The sequence below is a fragment of the Callospermophilus lateralis genome, chromosome 18 (assembly GCF_048772815.1).
Source record: "Callospermophilus lateralis isolate mCalLat2 chromosome 18, mCalLat2.hap1, whole genome shotgun sequence".
Taxonomy (NCBI): domain Eukaryota; kingdom Metazoa; phylum Chordata; class Mammalia; order Rodentia; family Sciuridae; genus Callospermophilus; species Callospermophilus lateralis.
Window position 1 is genome coordinate 53,414,853 of NC_135322.1, and position 24,996 is coordinate 53,439,848.

Consider the following 24,996-nt stretch of genomic DNA (forward strand, 5'->3'; position numbering starts at 1 on the left):
TAAAAAGTGGTCCTGTCTCCCTGGTGAAGGTTTTAACACACTTTTAAAAATACAAACAGATGGATAGGAAAGTAAGTACTGCTAACCCGTTAGGAAAATTTTTCCAAACCCCCTGCTGAGGGCATAGATCCAGCAGAGAAAACTGTTAAAGGGTTAGACTCATTTATACTTTTTCCATCTTAAACACTTGGACTTTTCCAGGTTTAAAACAAAGCTCAGAAAATGCTAAAGCTTAATGGAGAATTGAGCACTGCCAAGGAGCTGAAAGATCAGGTAAGGCTCCTAACTCGGCCGCACACATGGAGTTGAAACTGACTTAGGAGGGACTTCCTTTCTTTCCAAGTCTCATGGCTCAAATTCCAGGGATAAGCATCACAAAATATCACAGATAGAAGTAGACAGTGGAGCATAGAGCTCAAGAGCTCAGACCTGAGCTAGAGTGGATCTGGGTCCGCATCTCATAGCAGCAAGACATTGAATAGGACTTTCTCTGAGTTTTCTTTGCTTCACCCAGAAAATATCAGTGACACAGGCTTGCTAGCAGGGTCATGAGATACGACGGGAAAACAGCACTTAATAAATGTTTCTTAGAGTTGCCAAGGTGCTTTTTTATCTGGAATGAGATGGAAACGGAGTCCTCTGATTTGTCTAACATTTTGATCAAACTGTACATGTATTTCCTGACTTTTTCCAGAAAGGATGGAAGGGGGCTGTTTTAGTTAGTAGAGCGGTATCCCAGATGACCTATGCTTTTTAACAACCCTCCTACTAAGAGGTGAGCAACTTCTAAAACAGGCATTTCTGCCCCTTGACTGCCAGATTAGGAGCCATTAGGGATTTGCTGCCCGTTTTGCAGGAAACTGCGATCTGGTATGGATTTTCTAGAAGTCCATTCCTTCATTTCATTTAATTTGTTCCAAAATTCTTGTTCACAGGCAAAACCTTGCGTGAGTATCCATTAATCTCCATCATATGTAACGTGAAATCTGCAATGTTTCTATCAATGTGAATGTAACTTGGAAATTGAGTGATATCAAAATTAGTGTTGGAAACTGCTGTAGATAACTATAAACTCTTATCACGACAGGTACAAGATTCCTGAAGCACAATTAGTTTTCAGGCTTTCCTGTTCAGTAAAGCATGGCCATCACTATGAATTGGAATCTGTTGAATAGTTGTGGTATTAGTGATAGTTTTAAAAAAAATGCCTTTCCATTGTTTATTGAAGTTTTGCCCTTTTCTCAAAGATGATAGCGTTGATAGTGTTGTTGGTTGACTCTAAAATTACCCTAAAAACTGCCACCCATGTTGCACCAAGCTTTCTTGTTCAAGTGCCAAACCCCTGGGAATGCTGCCATTTTGAATCTACATAGTGCTTTTGAGCTCTAAAATTGATACTGAGTTCCAAGCTTTAATTTAACCCCAACTCCCTGACAAGAAGAAATATGAAACTATCCTTTGAAGACTAAATACATATTTATTTTTTTGAAATATATTTGAGAAGGCATGCTATTTGGCAAAAAAAAAAAAAGCTAATTAATCAATACAGAAATTTACCTCCGTAAATAGCCTGTTTTAATTATCATGCATATGGTAGCAACTGCGGTATCAGTACTCATCATTTTGCCTGTGGGCTGTTAGGTCTGCTGGTGTCACATGCTTCTAAACAGAGTGACCAGGTTCCACCTTTATACAAGCAAAACTGGACATCTAAATATATGGCTTGTCTGAATGAAAACCCACCTGGCAGCAAGGACTTGTGATTTCAGCCATCGCTAATGACTCCAGATCCAGGATAGGATCAGATGGTGCCCGAGGGTCAGTGTTATGACTCTCAGTTCGTCTCCAGCCCCAGTCCTGGTTGCAGAGCTATGATGGATGAAATGTCAGATTAAATCCATTCCTACTGCATATTGATACTAAAAAGGCATCCTCCTGGAATTTGGCCTTCATAAACTAGATAGGATTATAAATAGTTCACAGCTAAAATCTGTGCAAGATATTAGCAGGAAATTAAATTTCCTGGGACTCCAGGAAAACCTTCCTTCTGGAGTTCGGAGGTCAGCACAGCTTCTTCTAACAACTACCTGTAGTTACAAAGGGAACATGGTTCATGGACATAGTCTACTGCTCCTCAAGTATTTCTACTCCTGTTCTGGGGCTTCAGAACTCCTTGATGGTTTGGTTTTTAGGAAGGAACGGTTAGATTTCGATTTCAAATGCAGATTTCATGTGACATTCAGCAAGAGTCATTTGTTATTCAACTGTCTTAGGGAATCTTCAAAGAAAGATGATTTATTCCAAACCTCTTGTTTTATGAATGAAGAAATTTCCTCAGAGACTCTGAGCCGGCGCTAAATATCCAAATTAGATGAGATCATCTCCATTAAAGATCCAATTCTGAAGTCCTCGTGGCATAAAAGAATACGGCTAGCAGGCCTTTTACTCAGAGGACATCCAAAACTAGAGAGACAGGACATTTTTATTAACCCGAGAGAGAATATCCAATTGTTGACTTAGAGGTTCAAGTTGCACGTCATTTGGTTTTTTGCTAGTGAGACCTCAGTGTACTAGGCTCCGTGTGGAGCAACCTGGTGACGTGCTCCTCCGCTTAAGACACATACATTCAGCACTGAGGTGAGAGCACAGGGGATTAAGTTCTCCAGAGGGGCGAGCATCACGTCGTCACCTAATTTACTCATTGATGTCAAAGGAAAATGGCTCAGTGGCAAGTGCAGAGGAAATCTGTAGGTCCCCACTCCCTCCCAAGTGAGGCTCCATAACCTATTCCCAAGCACTTGAATCAAACTGCTACTTCTTATTGGGTCAAGGATTTTGTTTTCAAGTTAGAAAATAGCGTCCGCACACTATTTCTTTTAACCACTCTACACATATTCTCTTAAGAGAGTCCCTGGTAATTGTCTTAATGGTAATTACATGCTTGGGGCAGTTGTCATCCACTGTTATTTTTCTGAAAGTGAGGAACAAGGGACAGGAGCAAGAGAGGAGGAGGGAGAGTTTTGAGATAATGAAATCCTTTTAATGACAGAGCCATGCCGTTAACCTAATTAAACTGTAAAGTGGTAAAAAAAAAAAAAAAAAAATCCAGGTACTAAATGGAAATGAAGAAATAAATCAGCTGAGACAGCAGTGCTTCTGGGAAACCTTCTGAATTCCGAACACTGTGACATTGCAGTGTCCGAGTCTCACGTTGTGCTCTGGCCCCCTTTGGCCTCGTACAGAGGTCTCTTAAACTGACCTGTCCAGTAGGACTTGATTTACGACGTCCGTATCAGGGCTCCAGTTCCCCTGGGAATGCGTGTCATGTAGCTCATATATTTCAAAAGCCAGACCAGTGTGTAAGATATGGCCACAGAGCACTGGATAGGATGGGAAGTCTGCACTTTCCTGGCTCTACTGCTAACCAGGTCTGGGGTACCTGGGACGTTGTGGCTCAGATCTCCGCACCCATTTATGCACACCATCCCTGCCTTCTCTCTTAGAAGAATGGCCCTGAGACAATTGAAGTCACTTTGCCTTATAGGATCAAGAGCTGGAAGGTTTTGGGAACTTACCTCCCCTGGGGCAACCCTCAGCCATCAACTGGCTGATGCTGAGCTCGACAGCCCAGCACTCATTGCCACAACTCAGGGCAGACTCTAAGATACAACTCACATTCCAGAGTTCCTGAGCTCAGGCTAAAATGATTCACAAGGTCATTGTCTGAAACTGCTCCCTTGAATGGCTTCTTCCCCTTCCCCAACCTGCATCCTCCTCTTTTCTGTTTCTCTTGGAGCTTTTCTTTAATAGATGCTACAAATCTGCATGTAAGAAGCTGCTTCTGGGGAGTCTAACCTAAGAGATGAGCACTTCCCATACTTTGCGCCAGTCTCACTTCCAAAATCTAAAAGTCGGAGATGGCAACACCTGCCCTTATTAATGACGATAAGCCAGCAGTGATCCTATAGGCAAAGTGATGGGATCCTCCAGGCAAAGCGACTTCAACAGTCTCATGAGAGTTTTTTAAGAGAGAAGGCAGGGATGGGTGTACATAGGTTCATGAGGGCTTCTTCCAAATTCCTTTTCATACTGCTGCCACCCGTGACAGAGTGGAAAGGGACATCATGATATGACAGAGGGCCCACCCATCTGTCACTGCTCTGCATCCCCACCCTACGCTACCCAAGTTTTGCTGCACTCCACAGCCTCTATTTTGACCCCCTTCACTATTTTCCATTCTGACCCAGCAACAATTAGCTAATCCTTTACACAAAGACATGGATCTTACCCAATCAGCCCAAGGATTTCACTCTTGTTCCCATTGGGGAACCCCTGTAAAGAAAAGCACGAGGTTTATAGGTGAGGGAGGTTTGGAATAACGGATAAAGAGGAAGTTTATCCATTATCCTTCTGTGGGACTTCAGAATCTCACATCAACTCCATCACTGAGTCACTCAAGTCTTGACTAGCTCACTTGACATCTCAATATGTTCATTTCATCGGTGGCAGAGCCATTAATATTTATAGACAGTTCACTGGATGCCTGGAATTATTCTAGGCGCTGACTTCCTCTTGAAAAACAGGGGAATTGTCTGATGCAGCCACAGCAGTGTGGTGAAGATTAATTAATATAAATAAGTAATTGCCTGAATAATGCAGGGCACTCAGACACCTCGCAAATGGATGCTGTGTAAATGTTACACGGGATGAGTAATAATAGTAAAGGCTTGATGGACAAATTTCCAGTAAATTTAAAGTCTCTGTCAACCTGATAAGTGACTGAAAGTAAGCATTTTCTTGATGGTTTATAATGGATGCTTTTGTTTTTCCTGTTGCCTAGGCGGGGGAGAGAGACAGAGAAGTGAGCAACCTTAGCAGCAAGCTCCTGAGCCTGCAACTCGACATCAAGAACCTTCACGATGTCTGCAAGAGACACGGGAAGACCTTGCAAGAGAACCAGCTGTGCGTGGAGGAGGCCATGATGAACAGCAGCCACGTAAGGAATTGGGCAGCAGCTACCTGCCGCTGCTCCCTTGAGCAAGAACAGTAGAAAGTTCTTTCCTGGGTCATTTAAGGCCACTTACTGAGCAAGCCATGAGGGACAATCATCTGCCTCTCTTTCCCTTTTCTGGCCTCTCACACCTGAGTTGGTAGCCCATTTCCCTGAAAATGCCAGATCACAGTGATCTAAGGAGAGCAGTATCTCCTGATGGATCTTAGACACACTTCTAATCAACCATGAAAGTAAAAGCCATTGCACCCACTCCGGGTGTCACTCTTCATCAGTGCCATGGGTGCTTGTTACAGACATGCTTGCCTCTTCACTGCCTTTGAGATGTCCTTCCGGAGGCCAGAACCCAGTCACAGGACAAGCAGAAGCGTTGAAGAGGATTGCCCCTAGGAGCAGAACCCAAGTAATGGCAAGTCGGGAGACGGTTGATTAAATAACCTAGCTCCCTTCACCTGTGTCAGAGTTGACTCAAGACATGCTCCTAGCTCTCTCCCAGAATTCCTCAATGGGACCCACCCCCGTTTGCCCACAGTGATAACTGGCTTAATGACACACCCTCCCTGGCTCCTCTACCAGAGTTTCCTACAGTCTCCTCCTACATAAACTACTAGTTGACAGTCACTCAGTTCCTTGTTTCAGGGCCTACTTTCTTTCAACCCAAGCTGAAACACTCAGTACCACTTATCCTGCCTGCGTGTGAAGAGTTAGGCCCCCCGGCATACCATCTTTCTGGAGTGATTTTGAACTAATACTGATCTAGGGAATCCACCAGCTGAAGTGGTTTTTATTTCAGCCTGAGGTTCTTTCTCTTTGGAAACTCTAAACCTAAGGTCTTTAAACCACACTCTAAGCTTATCCACACAAACTGGGGAGCCCGCTGGGATATGTTTTCTAAAAACTGATTTCCAAGAATTTCTTACTCGCGGTCTTTATTTCCATTTAGTGACTTGAATTCCACACAAACATAAAGCAAGTACTGGTTGCACAGGTCTTTGCTGAACCCCCAGGTGCTGTGTAAGCAACCACAGTGTTCCTGGTCGTCAGGGATCTGGTCTCTGTCATGATGTCTGTTAGAGTTCCCCCAGGACTTATCACCTCGCTATGGAAACCAAAAATTGTTCTCTGCAATGCCCCCAAAAATGCTACCAGCAAAGCAATCCTACCAAGCACTGCATCCTTTTCTCAGTCATGAATATAGAAAAATCTTTGGTTTTTCTAAATGGATCTCAGGAAGAAGATGATCGTAATCTACTTCTTTCTAAATATTAACATTCTAGGATGTTTTCACTGTCCTGGGCTTTCATGGATTTACTTATTCCCCCAGTCAGGGAAAGCCATGTGGCTTATAAATATACCTGGCAACTTGAAAGGAGAAAAGTATTAAATTGCATTTTATTATTCTAATTGCCCAGAAGAAGGTCTAACAGCTTGAAACAAGCTTTAAAACAAGCTCTCTTTTTTTCCTAGCACTTAGTGCAAAATTTAAATTGCAGACTATGCATACAAATACACAATTACATGTAGACCTACACTCATCTACTCAGAAAATCCCTTTAAAAAATCTGCTTTCCGCAAGGAAATGTAATATGAAAGAGAACCATCTCTGTGTGGAGGAGGGCATGATGAACAGCAGCCACGGAAGGAATTGGGCAGCTGCTACCTACCCCTGTTCCCTTGACTACCCAGGGCTAGAACAATAGAAAGTTCTTCCACTAGTCATTCAAGAGTACTTGTCAAGCAAGCAATGAGAGAAATAAACACACACACCCGCACAATGAAAATACCACTCCTACCTCAGGACTTTTCACTCTGGCTATTTTCAAGGTCATCTGCATCTGAGAGTGAAACCTAAGACTTTCTGGAATTTTGCGAATATCTGAAAGGGAGGGGTGGGGAGAAGCAGGAGGTCATGGTTCAGGACCACAGTTATGGGAGAAAAGCAAATTACATCAGATGTTACATGTAACAAAAGAAATGGAAGCGAGAAGGTGGATGATAGAAAACTAAATGATCTGACCTTATATATAAAGAATAATTCATTATGCTCTAAAACCCCGGAACAGAGCAAGCGAGGTGCCCCTGGTGCAGAATTTATGGGCACTGACTCTTCGGTGCAACCTGCTCTTGCTTGACCCTGAGACTGAGCACCTCCTTAATATCTGTACCTTGCCTCCCTAACTCCAGTCCTGGCCCTGTCCAGAAGCCAAAAGACAGCCTCAAAACAAAAGGAGAAAAGAACAAGAGAGGAATCATAATAAAATGAAGATCAAATCAGGAATAGAAGGGTCCTGTTGAATAATTTTCCCAGGCCCCATTCCCTGGCAAAAACGTGGGGAGTGTATCCTGATATTCAGTTGAACTTAGATTGTCAGACTAAGCTGTGAGGTATGTGGAAGGCATTATTTTTAGGATAAAAACTGCATAATGCAAATTTTATTCCTGTAGATGAGAGTAATTAGTTGGACATGTAAAGATTAGTAGAGTCCTGATGGACATTATCACACAGTATCATTTTGGATAATTTTTCCATAATTTTTCTTGGTGCACGATGGTTGTACAAAATGATGGGATTTGTTGTCACATATTTGTATGTGACAAAATATAATTTGGCACAAAATATAATATAATTTGACCAATCACATTCCCCAGTATTTCTCTCTTTCCTCCTCCATTCCCTGGTCCTTTCCTCTCCTCTACTGATCTTTCCCTTCAATTTTCATGGGATCTCCACCCCCGACACTTTTTCTTTTCCTTTTTCCTCTCCAGTTTCTACATATAAGAGGAAACTTGACTTTCTGAGTTTGGCTTATTTCACTTCATATAATGTTCTCAAATTCCATTCATTTTTCTGCAAATGACATAATTCTATTCTCCTTTATGACTAAATAAAACTCCACTGTGTATATATACCACATTTTCCCTTTTCCATTCATTTATGGAAGGACACCTAGACTGGTTCCATAGTTTGTCTACACAATATCATTTTGAATCATTGTTAATGAAAAACAAAGAATTTTTAAGTGAATCTGCTAAATGTAATATGGGATCCTAGATTGAATGATCCTAGAAAAAAAACTTACATTAGTGAAAAATCTGACAAAATTTCTCTAGTTTCATTCATAATCATGTAACAACATTAATTTCTTAGTTTGGACAAATGTATCACATTATGTGAGAATAACTTAACATTAGGAGAAGCTGGATGTAGACTCTATAGGAACTCTCTTTGCTACTTTTGAAATTTTTCCATAACTTGAAAATCATTCTGAAATAGTGTATGTTTTTAAAGTGACTCTCAGAGATCACTGCTGAGAAGAATGTCAAAGCCACAGATGCATGCAAAAGAAATGCAGGTCAGTTAAGTATGCAGTTCTATATGCTACCAATACACGAAAAAATACAAGGAATATAATTTAGAGAAAAACCTAAGAAGAGATCGACCTTCTTCAGTGATTTAAGACTAACCTACATTCCAAGAAAATATCTCACCTAACGCCTCAAAGATAGGAAAATAAGTTTATAACAATGACTGGGAAAAGATAGGGAGACATTCAGCTCTTAAATGGAAAAAAAAAATCATCAGAGACCCAGTCATCAGAACAATGCCAACTTGTGACAGAAAAGAATGCAAACTAGAGTAGGGAATAAAAGGGTTAAAAAGTATTTTGAAAAGCCGGCTTTAGGCAAATCAGCAGGGTCTGATGACATTCTTCTAAGAGTACTTAAGGAATTGGCAGGTGTTATTACATAGCTGCTAGTGATTATTTTTGAGAACTCAAGAGGATAAAGAAAGTCCCTGTAGACTGAAAAAGGGTAAATGAAGTGCTCATCTTTTTAAAAAAGGGAAAAAGGACAATCCTGGTAATTATAGACCTGTCAGCTTAACTTCAATATCAGGGAAAATATAGAACTTAACATCAATCAATTAGCATCAACTTGAAAAGCACAAAGTATTGGGTGGAAACCAACGTGACTTTTCAAAAGGCAAATCATGCCAGGCCAATTAATTTCCTTCTGTGATCAAGTGGCCACATAGGCAAGGAAGGAGCAATAGCTATAATCTCTTTGACCACAAGTAGGGCTGAAAGGTTGATTAAATATGGGAACAAGTTCCTTGGGTGGCCCGCGTGCTCCATCTTTTCAAACAGCTGATGCCAGGTAGAAATCTAGCTGAGAGACCTGATAGGCCAGATGGCCCCCAGAATCATCTACCTCTGGACGGTCACCTTAAGAATTAATCTTACTTCCATAAAATCATTTCTAACTTGTTCCTTTTCTCCAGATCTCAGTTTAGAAGCCAAAGAAGAGTGTAAAAAACAAACAACAAAAAAAAAACTTTTCAAAAGAAAGGAAAGGTTTTGGTACCTTTATGCAACTGTTCTGTTATTTAGCACAGATATGAGTGAAATGTCAATTTCATAGCCTGTGACATGGATTCATAGCACATCATTTTCTATTCACTTAGAATTAATAAAAATAAACTTTTGAATATGTAAGGATAAATAAGTGGAAATGTTGCAAGTCTTTAGTCAGTTTAGACATTTTTTTCCAAGTCTTGCAAATTTGTTCCTCCAAACCCATAATTTTGTGGAGTACATGAATATTTGCATTTCCATCCAGCAAAATTCCAATTTCTCTCTAGATATAGGCAATTTGGGAAACTTTATAATTAGGTCTGCTACTGGAAATGTTAAGAGATCTCCCATCATCTGGCTGGTCCATCATGTTACCCCAGACCTAAATTAATCCAGAAGGCTCCACATAACCTTTAGGAAGAGAAATTTTTAGTGGTTCGTCAGCATCACTGCCAGACTGGGGAGCTCTCTACACCCCATTCAGGAAAGACACTCTTTACCCACAGGAATCTTGAAAGCAATTCTGAGCACATCTAAGTATGGTTGACATACCAGATACTAGGAACAGAAACCCTGAAGAAAGTTTGACTTCTTTTAAACAAATAGTGTTTCTCTCATTCTGTTGGGCAATGAAGAGAAAGTGGGCACATGGAAAGACGGAGAGGCAAAGAAAGAATATATTCTCATGTGTACGTGAGGAGACCACAGTTGAGTTTCATCTGGGTCGTACATAGCCTGTGGGGGAAGGGAATTCCAGATCAGAGGTTACACATGGGAACTAGAAGCACCAGGAATCCAGTTTCTTAACCCTCAAGAGACCAGTTCACATTAAGTGAAGCCAAGAGGAGAAGATTTGGGCAAAAAATAATAAGGATTTTTGCCAGGTGTGGTAGCACATGCCTGTAATCCCAGCAGTTCAAGAGGCTGAGGAAGGGGGATCTCAAGTTCAAAGCCAGCCTCAGCAACTTAACGAGGCCCTAAGCAAATGAGACTCTGCCTCAAAATAAAACACAAAAAGGGTTAGGGATATAACTCAGTGGTAAAATGCCCCTGGGTTTAATCCCCAAAACCCCCACAAAAAATCAATCCGTAGTAGTAGTAGTAGTAGTAGGAAGCACTTCATCACTGAGCTACATCCCCAACTCTTTTCAATTTTTATTTTGAAACAGGGTCTCACTAAATTACCCAGGCTGGGCTCCAGCTTGTGATTCTCCTGCCTCAGCCTCCTGAGCTGCTGGGATTAGGCTCCCGACAATGATAAGGATTTTATTGAGTATTTTCTTCAATAAGACAAGCTCTTCTGAATGAACCCCATCCCAGGGCGTTTACGCCTTTGCTTAGTTACATCCACAATGAGTGCTTACTGTGATCATGTGTTTTCCCAAGTAGCTCCTCATGCCCCTGGCAGTTGTTCTATAGCTACTTGTGTGTAGACAGGGAGATTTGGGCTCTTGAGGCCCTCCCTACACACCACACACACACACACACACACACACACACACTCTCTCTCTCTCTCTCTCTCTCTCTCTCTCTCTCACTACTTCCAAGTCCCTTCTCTCTAAACCTCAACCAGAAATGAGTTATTAGAATAGCAGCATTCTTTCTTTTCTTTTTTCTCTCTTTTTCTTTTTAATAGATTTTAAAAAAAATAAATAAATGACAGCAGCATTATAATTCTTATTACACATAACAGCACAATTTTCATATCTCTGGTTGTATATAAAGTATGTTGACACCCAATTCATGTCTTCATACATGCACTTTGGATAATAATGTCCATCACATTGCACCATCCTTGCTGACCCCCTGCCCTCTCCCTTCCTCTCCTATCCCTCTGCCCTATCTAGAGTTTGTCTATTCCTCCCATGCGCCCCCTCCCTACCCCACTATGAGTCAGTCACCTTATACCAGAGAAAATATTCAGCATTCTTTTTTTTTGATTGGCTGACTTCACTTAGCATTATCTTCTCTAGCTCCATCCATTTACCTGCAAATGCCATGATTTTATTCTCTTTTATTGCTGAGTAATATTCCATTATTTATATATGCTACATTTTTTACCCATTCATCTACTGAAGGGCATCTAGGTTGGTTCCATAGTTTAGCTATTGTGAATTGTGCTGCTATAAACATTAATGTGCCTGTAGTATGCTCATTTTAAGTCCTTTGGATATAGACCGAGGAGAGGGATATAATGGTGGTTCCATTCCTAGATTTCCAAGGAATCTCCATACTGCTTTCCATATTGGTTGCACCAATTTGCAGTCCCACCAGCAATGTATGAGTGTACCTTTTCCCCCACATCCTCAACAACACTTATTGTTTTTTGTCTTCATAATAGCTGCCACTCTGATTGGAGTTAGTTGATATCTTAGAGTACTTTTGATTTGCCTTTCTCTAATTGCTAGAGATGATGAACATTTTTTCATATATTTGTTGATTGATTGTATATCCTCTTCTGAGAAGTGTCTGTTCAGGTCCTTGGCCCATTTATTTATTGGGTTACTTTTTTTTTTGATGCTTAGCTTTTTGAGTTCTTTATATACCCTAGAGATTAGTGTTCTATCTGATGTGTGAGGGGTAAAAATTTGCTCCCAAGATATAGGCTCTCTATTCACCTCACAGATTGTTTCCCTTTTTTGAGAAGAAACTTTTTAGTTTGAATCCATCCCATGTATTGATTCTTGATTTTAATTCTTGTGCTATAGGAGTCTTATTAAGGAAGTTGGGGCCTAATCTCACATGATGACGTTTAGAGCCTACTTTTTCTTCTATTAGACACAGAGTCTCTGGTTTAATTCCTAGGTCCTTGATCCACTTTGAGTTGAGTTTTGTGCATGGTGAGAGATAGGGATTTAACTGCATTTTGTTGCTTATGGATTTCCAATTTTCCCAGCACCATTTGTTGAAGAGGCTTTCTTTTCTCCAATGCATGTTTTTGGCACCTTTTTCTAATATAAGATAATTGTAATTTTGTGGGTTAGTCTCTATGTCCTCTGTTCTGTACCATTGGTCTACCAGTCTGTTTTGGTGCCAATACCATAAGAATAGCAGCATTCTTATCTTGGAAAGAAGGAAAGCACTTAATAATATCTAACATACATGTTAACAATTATGGTTACAAAGAGTAAATACAAAATCCAACTTTGTTCAGCTTAGTAAAAAGTTCTCATGAACTTCCTTCTAGCCATTTACACTAGGTTTTCAGGCCAGGAGTTCAGCTTGTCTCTGCCTAGAATTTCTTTTGCCTGATGACTACAGTGGTCCATTTTTGTCTATCAATTCTGAGTCATTTAGGATGAGATAAACTTCCAGGGGAAGTGGAAAAGAGTAATTCAGATTGAACTGACACAACCAACCATTGTCTTTCTAGTTCTGAGCTGAGCTGAGCCTTCTCTACCTTATCTGCGCTGCCACCACACACTCTCACCAAAGAAGATTTTTCTCTTTCAATTCTCAGCTTACTCCCACTAAAACTCCATCTCTCCAGTTATCTCAGTCCAAAACCTTGAAGTCATCCTGTTGTGGATGACCAGCATTACCTACCTCTGACATCTACCTCAGCAGTGAATTCTGCAAACTCTACTTTCAAAATATCTAGAATCTAGTCATTTCTCCCAACCTCTACTACAACCACATTGGTCTGCACCGCCATCTTGTCAGACCTTTGGTAGCCTCATATCCAGTATCCCTGCTTCTGTCTTTGCCAGAGAAAATGGAGTTCATCTTCAGTTGATTTTCAATAGAACAACCAGTGTGTCCTTTGTAAAATCTGAGGGAGATCAGGTCACTCCCTGCTCACTATCCTGCAGTGGCCTTTCATCTACATGAGTCTTTGGAGTCTTTAAAACGGTCCATAAGACCCTGAAGGACCTCACCTCCTTTGTCTTTCTCCCTTCATCTGGTCCCCCTTGTCCTCTTTACTTTCTCTACTCCAAGTAGAACAGAGTAGCTAGCACTCCCCCTGGGGATCCTCAAATGCCACCAGGCACATTCCCACTTTCTTGTCTTTGTACTTGCTATTCTCTCTCTCTGGAGTATTCCTGCGACAGATTTCTACCAGGCTCCATCTCCTGCCTCTTTCAAGTTTTGGCTCAAATATCACCTTCTCAATGTAGTCCTCCATAAAAATGGTACCAACTCCTCCCTCCTGGCAGTCCTCATCTTTCTCCCTGTTTTACTCTTCTCTATGGCACTTTTTCCTCCTAATACACTCCATAATTTACTGGTTTATCTTGTTTCTCTTCCGATTATATACAAACTCCATGAAGGCAGGTATCTTGTCTATTTCAAAGACTGCTTTATCTTCATTATTTAGTACAGTACTTGATATAGTAAATGTACCATAAAATACTTAATTAAATTTAAAAAATTAATTAAATAAAAACATTATATCCACACAGAGGCTAGTATGTTTATGTTCATAGTGGCATTATTCACAATAGCTAAAACTGAAACAATTCAGATACCCACCAATGGGTGGATATTTTTATCCACCATGAAAAGGAACTAAATACTGATTCTTGCTGCAAACTGGATGAGCCTCAAAACTTATGCCAAGTGAAAGAAACCGGATACAAAACGTGAAGTATTATACAATTCCATGTATGAAACACCTAGAAAAGGCAAATCCATAGATGCAGAAAGCAGATCAGTGGCTGCCTAGAGGTGGGGGTAGAGACAGTAGTGACCACAAATGGGCAGGAGAGAATTTTAGGGATGATGGAGATGTTCTAAAACTAGAATTGTAATGATAGCTGCATAATTCTATAAATTGATTACAAATCATTGAACTGTATTTCTTAACAATGATGGACTATTATGATTAACTTGTCATAAAACGATGTTATATGATGGTAACAGGGTGAGTCTAGTAGCATTTCAGGTAGGATGTGGATTGGCAGATGGAAATCACCCCACACACATGCACACTCAGTTTCTCCAAGGTCACACCTGCCTTCAGGAGGTAGAGACAGAGGCAGTGCCTACATGTGGACAGTATCTCCCTCTCTCTGCACCCCATTCTCTAGTATTCCAGAACCCCTAAGAACTTACCTTGACTCCTTTCAGTATTCCTTTACCCAGGTATTCCAAATCTGGTCCAAGAACCATAATCCAAAAATCCATTTTCTTCCAAGTCAATTACCTTGTCTTTATATGTGAGGTCAAAACATTAGCATGTTCATTACGTATCTAGATCCTTTACATATTTGTGTTTTTTCTTGACCTCACAAGAAGCTTTCTGACAGGTAAGAACCACCTTTTTATTCTTTTCTTTTGAATCCTGCTTACAGAGTGGGAATACGAAATGCCATATCTCCCTGTGAACAGAACGAAATGTTTAGTAAGTCCTCTGTGGATGAAAAGATGAAAGGGTAGATAGGTGTATGTGAACAATTAAACAAATGAAAAGCTGCTCTCTTAGTGACAAGCTAAAGCCTTTTCCCTCTGTGCGGCAGAAGCAGCAGCAAGCCCAGGTGTTGGCATTCGAGGACTCCCTGATGGAGTTTGGGTCAGCGAAAGAGTGTCATCTGAGGCAACTCCAGCAACTGAAGAAAAAATTGCTGGCCCTTCAGCGAGAACTAGAGTTTCGCACCGATGAATTACAGACTTCCTACTGCTCCCTCCTGCAGTACCAGTCCATCTTGGAGAAGCAGACATCTGACCTGGTTATACTGCACCATCACTGCAAGCTGAAAGAAGATGAGGTACAGTGAGCTTAACTATGGAGATGCAGAAATCAGGCCACCCCTGCTAGAAAGCAAACAGGGGCCTTACAGGGGGGAGCTTTGCAACATCTCAGGCAGGTTTTGCAAACTTTCCCTCTTTAATTCTTGATCTTTCTGAAGCTGAGCAGAAGGAAACTAAACAGGATGGCATGAGTACATGAGAGCTCCAGGGCTAACAAATGTGAGTCTGTGGGATGCAAGCATGCATGGCGCATCTGTTGGTGGGTGAGCCCATTTTCTTCTTTCCATGACCATCCCAATTTAAATGCAAAAAGAGTCTAGGTCTCCAAGGGCTATTGAAGAAAAATAAAGATATGAGACCCATTACATCAACTATTTTTAGAAAAAATCAGGTTCTGATGATTATTAGTTCCTGACGCTTACACAGTTGATAAGATAACCAGATGCTGGGTCTGATTCCATCATTGAGAGTGCCAGATCATTTGGGGGAGACTGGCGTTTTAGATCCTATAAATTCAGCTTAAGTATATTCTGGACATTCATTTATATTCATGTTCCAGGGCAATACCTTTCCAACCAAAGAATAGCATCCCTGTAGAATCCCAAGACTCAATTCAAAAGACTTGAAGCAGCAAAACTAAAACCAGTAGCACTAACAGCAATAGAATCGTGGTTCTGTGTAATGGACGGGCAAACTTATACCCGGGGGTTTCCCCTTGGCATTTTCTTCCTCCAGATCTAAAGAAAATCCCAATGAGGTTTTAGATGGTGCTGTTGCTTAGGACCATCTCCAGGGGTTTGTGAGGGACCTTGGAGATACAGAATTTTTTTAAAGGGATTACCGTGAGAATTTGCTGAAAAGAATTGAGAAGGGAAGGACAAAGGAGAGTTATTCTACAACATACAATTTGGGACAAAGACTGTGAGCATAAACCATGGTTTCATAAAGCTAAAGTGGAACTGTGTTAATATTGGCTGGTTCCACACAGCTTCCATTGTCTAGGTCACCTGCAGGGGTTGGTGGAGTTCCAACCATCACATCCCTGTTCCACATAATCGAGAGGAACGGGAGGATGGAAAGAAAGGCACACTCCTTTTTAAGGACACTTTCCAGAAACTGCACAACACTTTCATTCATGTATCATTGGCCACAATTAGTCACATGGCTATAGCTAGTTCTTGGGAAGCCTGGGAAAAGTGGAGCTTTTAGAGGGGTATTGCTGCACCAATTAAGTCAAGGTTCTGCTACTAAAGAGGAGGAGGAAGAGGATAGATATGGGATTTGGCAAGTAATGGACACTGAGAAAGCATTGGGGAAAAAAAATATTTTTTTTTGGTACCCAGGATTGAACTGAGGGTCACTCGACCACTGAGCCACATCCCTAGCCCTATTTTGTATGTCATTTAGAAACAAGGTCTCACTGAGTTGCTAAGTGCCTCGCCATTGCTGAGGCTGGCTTTGAACTCACAATTCTCCTGTCTCAGCCTCCGGAGCCATGGGGATTATACAGGCATGCACCACCGCGCCTGGCTTAGTATTGGAAAATTTATTGAGGTGTTCTGCCAAATTCCCCCAGTGCTTTGTAACACAGAAGCAACAGACTGCTGCCTAGGGTTAGGTTCAGCCAACAGTTGAACCCTAAGACAGGATATGAATACATGTATGTAGTTAGTTCAGGAGGTAGTTCCAGGAGGCACATAGAGAGGCAAGTTAAATAAGTCAAGCTTATATTTATGGAATGTGTTCTATCAGCATTGGACTATTGGAACCAATATGAAGTCTTCCATGATGATTCCTCTTCTCTTCACTCCTTGAAGACATGTAGTTCCAACCATACAATTTAGCACACTCAACTGTATACAGTTGTTTGCTAATTTTAAATTCTATCCCCCCCAAGGTTATGAGAGTTTTTAACTCTTTGAGAAATGAGTCTCTCTCATATGCATATATCCCCTCTGCACCTAAGTAGTGCTTATGAGCATTCAATAAATATCTGTCAGATGGATGATTAATTGATTGATTTGGAAGAAAAGGAATCTAAATCAGGATCATGAAAATCTCAGGGGATCTTTGGTTTGTGCCTCCCCACCATCTCTTGGGAATTTTACTGATGTGATCCAGCGTACATGAGGGACTCTACATTTTCCAAATTAGATCTCTAGAGAATTCCTAGGGAAAAAAGAACACTGGAATTTCAAGCTCTTTAAAAAAAATGGAGCAGTACAAATCCATTCCTGCTCAACAAGTATTTATTGTGTTCTTACCACATACCAGCCAATAGGCATAGTCCCTGGTTCTAAATAGGACCGCCTTTTCTATTTTTAATCATTCCCATCCTGATTCACACATGGCTTTTAGATCTGCACTGCACCTATTCCCTTCATCCAGGTTTCCAGTTTAGACTTGGGAATGCTTTGCCTAGGGTCTGACAACATGCCCTTTACTGGTTAGATGCTTCACGGGTTCTGTGTGGTTTTGTTCCTCCACCAACAGGTGATTCTCTATGAGGAGGAAATGGGAAATCATGAGAACGCAGGGGAGAAGCTCCATCTGGCACAGGAGCAGCTTGCCTTGGCCGGGGACAAGATCATCTCCCTCGAAAGGAGCCTGAACCTCTACAGGGATAAATACCAGACTTCCCTGAGCAACATCGAGTTGCTGGAGTGCCAAGTGAAGATGCTGGAAGGAGAGCTCAGCGGGCTCATCAGTCAGGTAGGACGCACACCAGGCTCCTCAGCCCAGCAAGCAGAATGGCCCCCGCATGGTTCCCTTCAATGGTCCTTCACCAGAAATCCAAACCCTCAACAGGTGTCAGCTCCTGCCCTTGAATTTTGCAGCCCTCAGCTTTTTAATTTCCAGGTTTCATATTTTCTTTAGGGTTACTCCTTAGCTTTTTGAGGGTTCCCTGATGACTATCAAGAACCACCACTTCCAATAAAGCAGAATGAGAATTGCCAGTGAGCTCCCCAATCTTCCATGTCCTCATGGAGGTCTGGTAGTGAGCTCTTCTAGGTCCCAGGACTCCTGCCACCATGACTTCAGGACCAAACAGGAGAAGGCCAGGAAATGTAAAGAGGAAGAACCAACGGGCCTGGCTTGTTTCTTTTCTCATTATTATTATTATTATTTAATTTCACAAGTAACGGTGTAGACTCTCTAGACCAAAGTATGGAGGTTAAATGTGAAAGTCTGCCGTCAGCCTGCCTTGCCCTTCGGTCACTGCACTGGGAACCCCGGGGCTTCTGTGATGTAGTTACATATATAAGTGGCCAGGGCTCTCTTTTTACATAAATGGGCATTATAAATGTGATTTCATAACTAGCTTTTAAAATGCATATCTTAACAATTTTCATCACTACTTGTATCCTCTAGATGTACCATCTATTGACTTATTTTATTTTCTGTTACAAACAAGTTGTAATAAACATCCTTATTTCTGCAGGGTAATTTCCGAAGCACGGTTGCTGGGTCACGGGATATGCTTATTTTTAATGTTTAAAAATACTTCTAAATTATATACCAAAAAGATGTTACCAGTTTACGCTTTTGTCAACAATAACTAAAAGATTTTTTTCCCCTCCACACCTTCTCACACTGTTTTCAGTCTTTTGAAGTTGTGCTAAACTAAGGAGTAGAGCGGTGGAGGCGGGAGTTTTCTTAGTATTTATTAAATAATTTTCATTTCATTAGTTCTAATAGTCACAGGTTGGGTTCCCCAGGAAGGAGACTCCAAGACAGATGAGCATGCAGGACATTTAGGGACAGCTGGTGTTATTAACCCCCATGAGAGGAAGGGGAAGGAAGAGAGATGGCCAGAGAAGTCGGGCTGTGTTGTCTCAACGAAGGCTCAGCCGACTCCATGGTGGGTGGGACTGGATGCAACCCCAGAGCAGTCTTAAGCTCAGCAAAAGGGACCTGGCCTTTGTACCTCCATGTTGATGGATTATTGGATGTGGGCTGCCCCTGGGAGAGGTGTGACCTTGGGCAAGCGGTTTTCCTCAGCCCAGGCAATCCCCAGAAAGGGCCGATTCCTGGCAGCAGCCCTTGGCAGCTGCTGGGCCAGCAAGTTCTTCACTGTCAAAGGGAATCTGGGCGACACATCGGTCACCTCCACATGTGAGGGTGTATTGACCACCGTTCATATGGGTCATAGGGAGTTTTGTTTTACAAATTATTTGTTTTCATCCCTAACCCATGTTTTACTGGGTTGTTAGTCTTTTTTGTGTTGATTTATAGGGACTTCTTAATATATTACAGGTAATAATGCTTTATCACAGATGCTGCAAATATTTTTTTCCATGATCTGTAACTTTTCATTTAACTTTATGAGTAGAACTTTTCACCATACAGAAGTTTTATAATTTTTGTAGAGTTGAATCTGTCAGTCCTTCCTTATAGATCCTAGGTTTTCTTCTCTACTCCCAAGATTATGAAAGTCTGTCTCATATTTTCTTTTAGCACTTTTATATAGGTTTTGCATTTTTATGTTTTTGTCCTTAGTCCATCTGGAATATATATATATCATATATATGTATCATTATATATAATTAGATGTCTCTGATTTTTATTTATCCAAGTGGATCTCTAATGGCCCCCACATCATTAGCTGAACATCCCAACTTTTCCCCACTAGTTTGGGTACCAATTCATAATACTGATTCTTCCATATACAGAGCTCTTTCTGGGTACCTTTCTTTTGCTTTTACTTTCCAATTCTTACAGATGTCAGAGTTTTTTTAGTGACTTTAACCAATAACATGTTTTATAGCTCCTTTTAGAGCCAGTCCTCATTCATTATTCTATATTTCAAATTTTTCTTAGCCATTTTTGTACATCTCTTCAGGATGAAATTTAGACTTTCATTGACTGACTTTCACATTATATATTAATTTAGGGGAAATTAGAATGCCCTCGGAATGTGACATATTTGTTCTTTTATTCGGATTTTCGGATGTACCCTTTCACTAAGATTTTATACTTTTCTTTATAGATCTCACATATTTCTTGCTAAGTTTATTCCTAGATATGTTACAGTTGCCATTAGTTTTATGAGTAAGAACTTTTTTATGTATTTAATCTTAAGAATTACTACTTAATGTAGGTGTAGGAAACATCTCTCAGCCTGCCACCCTACTGAGTTCTTATGAGATTTTTAGCTAAACATCTTGAATTTTTCCAAATTGATTTTACTTTCTAAGTTTACACAACTTATTTTCTATCTCACTGTACCAACTAGAACTTTCAGAACAATGTAAAATACAGTATCTTTGTTTTGCTCCTTACTTTATTAATTTTTTTATTTTTTCTTATTAATTTTTTTTAGTTGTAGTTGGACACAATGCCTAACTTTTTTATTTATTTACTTATTTTTAGGTGGTGCTGAGGATCGAAACCAGCACCTCACACGTGCTAGGCAAGCACTTTACCACTGAGCCACAGCCTCAGCCCTTGCTCCTTACTTTAAAGGAAATGTTTCTAGAATTTCACTATTAAGCATAATGCCTGTTGTGGCTTCTTGTGTAATGTCCTTTTTCAGATTAAAAGTATGACTATATCTGGCTTATAAGAATGTTTATCAGAAATGAATGTTGAATTTTACCAGATGTTTTATGAGCATCTATCTTTTAATGAAGGAAATCAGATTAATAGATTTTCAAAACATACAAAATAATCTACGTCCCTGAAATAAATTCTACTCATGATGTGTTTTTTTAATAAACTGCTTTACTTACAATTAACTATTTAAGTTTGGGCATGGTGGTGCACACCTGTAATCCCAGCAGCTTGGGAAGCTGATGCCAGAGGATCTTGAGTTCAAAGCCAGCCTCAGCAACTTAGCTAGGCCCTAAGGAACTCAGCAAGACTGGTTGTGTCTTGCTGTGGTGACTGGATGTGGCTCAGTGGTTAAGTACCCCTGAGATCAATAGCCAGTTCAAGAAAAAAGTGTCAAATTTTTATTCTCTGCATTTATTTTCAGAAATAGGATTATTTTATGGCTTACATTTTTGTGCTCTCGTCTCATAATGATGTCTGAATTTTGCTATCCGAATATGAGTTGAAAAGCTTTTCACCTATATTTTCACCTGTTCCTATAACATACAAAATGTCTACTTCTTTAAGATCACAAATAAACCCAAACTTTACACATCATTGTGCTCAGCAGTGTACTATCCCTCCTCTTCATTATTGAACTTTTCCTTTTGCTGTAATAATTTCTTCTTAATTCTTTCAGAAACAGTTGTGAGTGGAAATTTTTCTCCATACTTTCATGTCTGGATGAGGTTTGTTTTGACCTCGTTCTTGAATGCTAGTTTGGCTGGACAGATAAACTTTCAAAAGCACCTTCCCCTAAGTCTTTGAAGACAGTGCTGCATGGTCTCCCACCACCCAGTACTGAAGATCAGTTTGGGGATGTCATTCTGTTGTCTGTAGGTCATCTGTTTCATCTCTTTGAACTCGAGAGGTTTTTAGGTGAAGGATGTTTTATCTTTCATTAAGCCCCTCAAAATACTTTACTCTCTTTTAATCTGAAGATCTACACTTTTCTTTGATTCAGAGAATTTTTCTTCTATTACTTTTAAAATCAATTTCCATTTTCCTTCCCAAAGTATTAAAAAGATATTAAAACCTATGGATATCTTCTTCCTGTTCTTTAACTTTCCTGTTATGTTTTTGATGCCTTTGCCCTCTTAGACACTAAATTATTTACACAAATGACATTTGTGGTTAATTTTAGATTTCTGACTGGCCTTTCTGCAGCTTGCTCATGTGCAGCTTTCACGCTCAATGAACATGAACTATTTCTAACTTGGCCTGAAAGGCTCAGGTAGAGGCAGGCTTAATGGGAAACGAACCTACCATGCAAACTAGAACTCTTTACTCTTTTTTTTTTTTCCTATGTGCATTAGTTCACCCCATTATCAGTGCAGAAAACTGGGAAGGTAGTGACCTTCATGCATGATTTCAGATGATCTAGGATAGATATTTTTAAAACAAAAAAAAATACAGCTCTTGGAAAGAAAACAGATTAATGGGGTTCTACTATTACAGTTTCTTTTGAAGGACAATTGTACAACATCTAAGTTTTAAATATGAACTAACAGGTCCTACATCTACAGATTTAATCTATACATTTACCAAGTTAAGTACTCAAAGATTTATGGACAAAAGTAATCACTTCAGTTTCATATTAGAAATAACCTATATTGCCATCAGTAAGAAACTGGATAAAAACATATAAAAGCAATTTAAGGGGCTGGGGTTGTGGCTCAGTGGTAGAATGCTCGCCTAGTACGGTACAAGGCCCTGGGTTCGATCCTCAGCACCACATAAAAATAAATAAGTAAAATAAAGGTGTTGTGTCCAACTACAACTAAAAAAATAAAGAATTTTAAAAAAAAAAAAACAATTTTAAAAGACATTTCAGAAGCACTAGGACCAACTTGGATAAATCCCTAAGATATCTTGTAAAGTTAAAAAAATCCACTTTGTGCTTTACAAAGCCAACATAATCCATATTCTATAGATTCATTTATAGTAGGTAAATATATAGATAAAGTTCTAGAAGGAGACACACAGTTTGTCATCTCTGGAAATTAGAGAGGGACAGGGGAAAGATGTATTGGTCAAAGAAAGTCTTTATGGTAGAGTGTTTTAGAAAGATAACATAGACATAGTTACTTGTTTGATTTAGAATTAATTTTAAAAGAATAATAAGATAGGTCTACAAATAATGATGTGAAAAACACAAAGTTTAGAATAGTATGTAGAAAAGTCTTTTGTGTAAGGAAATGAGTGGGGTTACATAAATACACACCTATGCATGCACAAATATCATAGAGTATCCTTGGAAGGGTACCCAGAATCCTGGTGACACAGACAGTCACCAAGGACAGGACCTGAGTCCCAGAGGGCTAACATATAACTAGATAGACTTTTGGCCCTGTGTCTGCACTAGTGACTGTTTTTTTCTTTTGTTGGGGAAACCATGCTTCCCATTATATGAACATATGCTTTTCCATGCTCATGGAATTCGGAAGTTAACTCACAAATTACAAACAAAACTAACTCATCGTTTTTAAATATCCCAGGAGCCTGAGAACAAGGGTGACCACTCAAAGGTGCGTCTATACCCTTCTCCCTGCATGATTCAAGAGCACCAGGAGACCATGAAGCGACTGTCTGAAGTCTGGCAGAAGGTCTCTGAGCAGGATGATCTAATCCAGGAGCTTCGAAATAAACTGGCCTGCAGTAATGCTTTGGTAAGCTCCTCGTTCTAGAACATTTTTCTGAGAGACCCATATTGAAACTATGAGAAAAGAGGGGAGGGAAAGAGTCACCTAAATTAATCTCTTTCCTTCAGAATCCTTAAATGTCACAGATAAGGGCTGGGGCTGGGGCTCAGTGGTGGAGCACTTACCTAGCAGGAGCGAGGCCCTGGGTTTGATCCTCAGCACCACATATAAATAAATTAAATAAAGGCATTGGTTCAAATACAACTAAAAAGTAAATATTTTTAAACAATGTCACATATACTTGCCCTCACCCTTTGTTCATATTCTCTGTGGCATGCTATTAGGGAGCTATTTTTATATTAAGTTGGAGATTCTAAAGAGACTCAAAATTTCTCACACAACAACCTAAGTACCCATCAGTAGGTAAATGGTTGAAGAGATTAAGAGAAATGCTCAAAAATGCCAGGCACATGGCACGTGCCTATAATCCCAGCGGCTTGGGAGGCTGAGGCAGGAAGATAGCGAGTTCAAAGCCAGCCTCAGCAAACATGAGACATTAAGGAACTCAGCAAGACCCTGTCTCTAAATAAAATTCAAAATAGGGCTGGGAATGTGGCTTAGTGGTCAAGCGCCCTTAAATTCAATCCCCAGTACCAAAAAAAAAAAAAGAAAAAGAAAAAGAAAAAGAAAGAAAAAAAATGCTGAAAGAGTTAGGCTTATTATGCAGGTGGTAAAAGGGATGAAGCAGATCTTTGTGATACATGGTTGAGAATAAGTTACAGAATCCTGTTTCTTTAAATCTCTTTATTGTAATGCAAAGTATACTCCCTTTGTGGAAATGAGAGAGGGTAGAGAAAATAATATGGAGATTTTCATATTTTTTCAAGGTTTGGGTTTTGTTTGAATTCTTTTCAACAACTTCAAAAAATCACAGCAATGAGACAAAAATTTCATGTTTTTTTAAATTATTTTCAAAAAGAAAAAACAGGGCTGGGGTTGTAGCTCAGTGGTAGAACACTTGCCTGGTGCATGTGTGGCACTGGGTTCGATCCTCAGCATCACATAAAGATAAATAAACATAAAAAATATTGTGTCCATCTATAACTAAAAATTTTTTTAAAAGAAAGTACATAGACCTTCATCCACCCCATAAGGAACCTCCTTCCTTAATTCTCAAACTCTGAACCTACCTTGTCCTCTGATCAACTAGACACAAGTCTCCACTGTGGCCTCCAAGATTTGTCTTCTGTCTCATAAAGTGGACCCCACAAGAAGTTCAGGATGGAGTTCCAAAATGTGGCTGCCCAAGCACTTGATGCAGATTGCTCTCTGTGCCTAGATAACCTTGATAAAAGATTGAGAGCATAATTTCTTCTCCCTGCTCACCCCACAGGACGTGCACAATAAATCACAGAGCAATGCAACACACTTAGGCTGCAGAAAGGAACACCCTGCAAAAACAGCAACGATAAAAAATGTGGTGAGGGCTGGGGGTGGGGCTCAGTGGGAGAGCACTCGCCTCGCACATGCGAGACCCTGGGTTCAATCCTCAGCACCACATAAAAATAAATAAGTGAAATAAAGGTATTGTGTCCAGATAAAAATAAATATTTTTTAAAAAGACGTGGTGAAGATTTGGGCCTACTTTTTCTTCTATTAGGCATAGGGTCTCCATTCTATTGCCTAAGTCTTTGATCTGCTTCGA

At 40.2% G+C, this 24,996-nt stretch overlaps 1 protein-coding gene across 1 annotated transcript in view; it reads left to right on the forward strand.

The window, feature by feature from the left end:
* The first annotated feature begins 222 nt into the window (after positions 1-222).
* The window catches only part of Pmfbp1 (polyamine modulated factor 1 binding protein 1), a 44,690-nt gene continuing 19,916 nt past the window's right edge, over positions 223-24,996 (forward strand). The window contains 5 exon segments of the mRNA XM_076837580.2: positions 223-273; positions 4,841-4,996; positions 14,826-15,074; positions 17,551-17,769; positions 23,148-23,318. Of these exon segments, the coding sequence (XP_076693695.2) occupies positions 223-273; positions 4,841-4,996; positions 14,826-15,074; positions 17,551-17,769; positions 23,148-23,318 (846 nt within the window).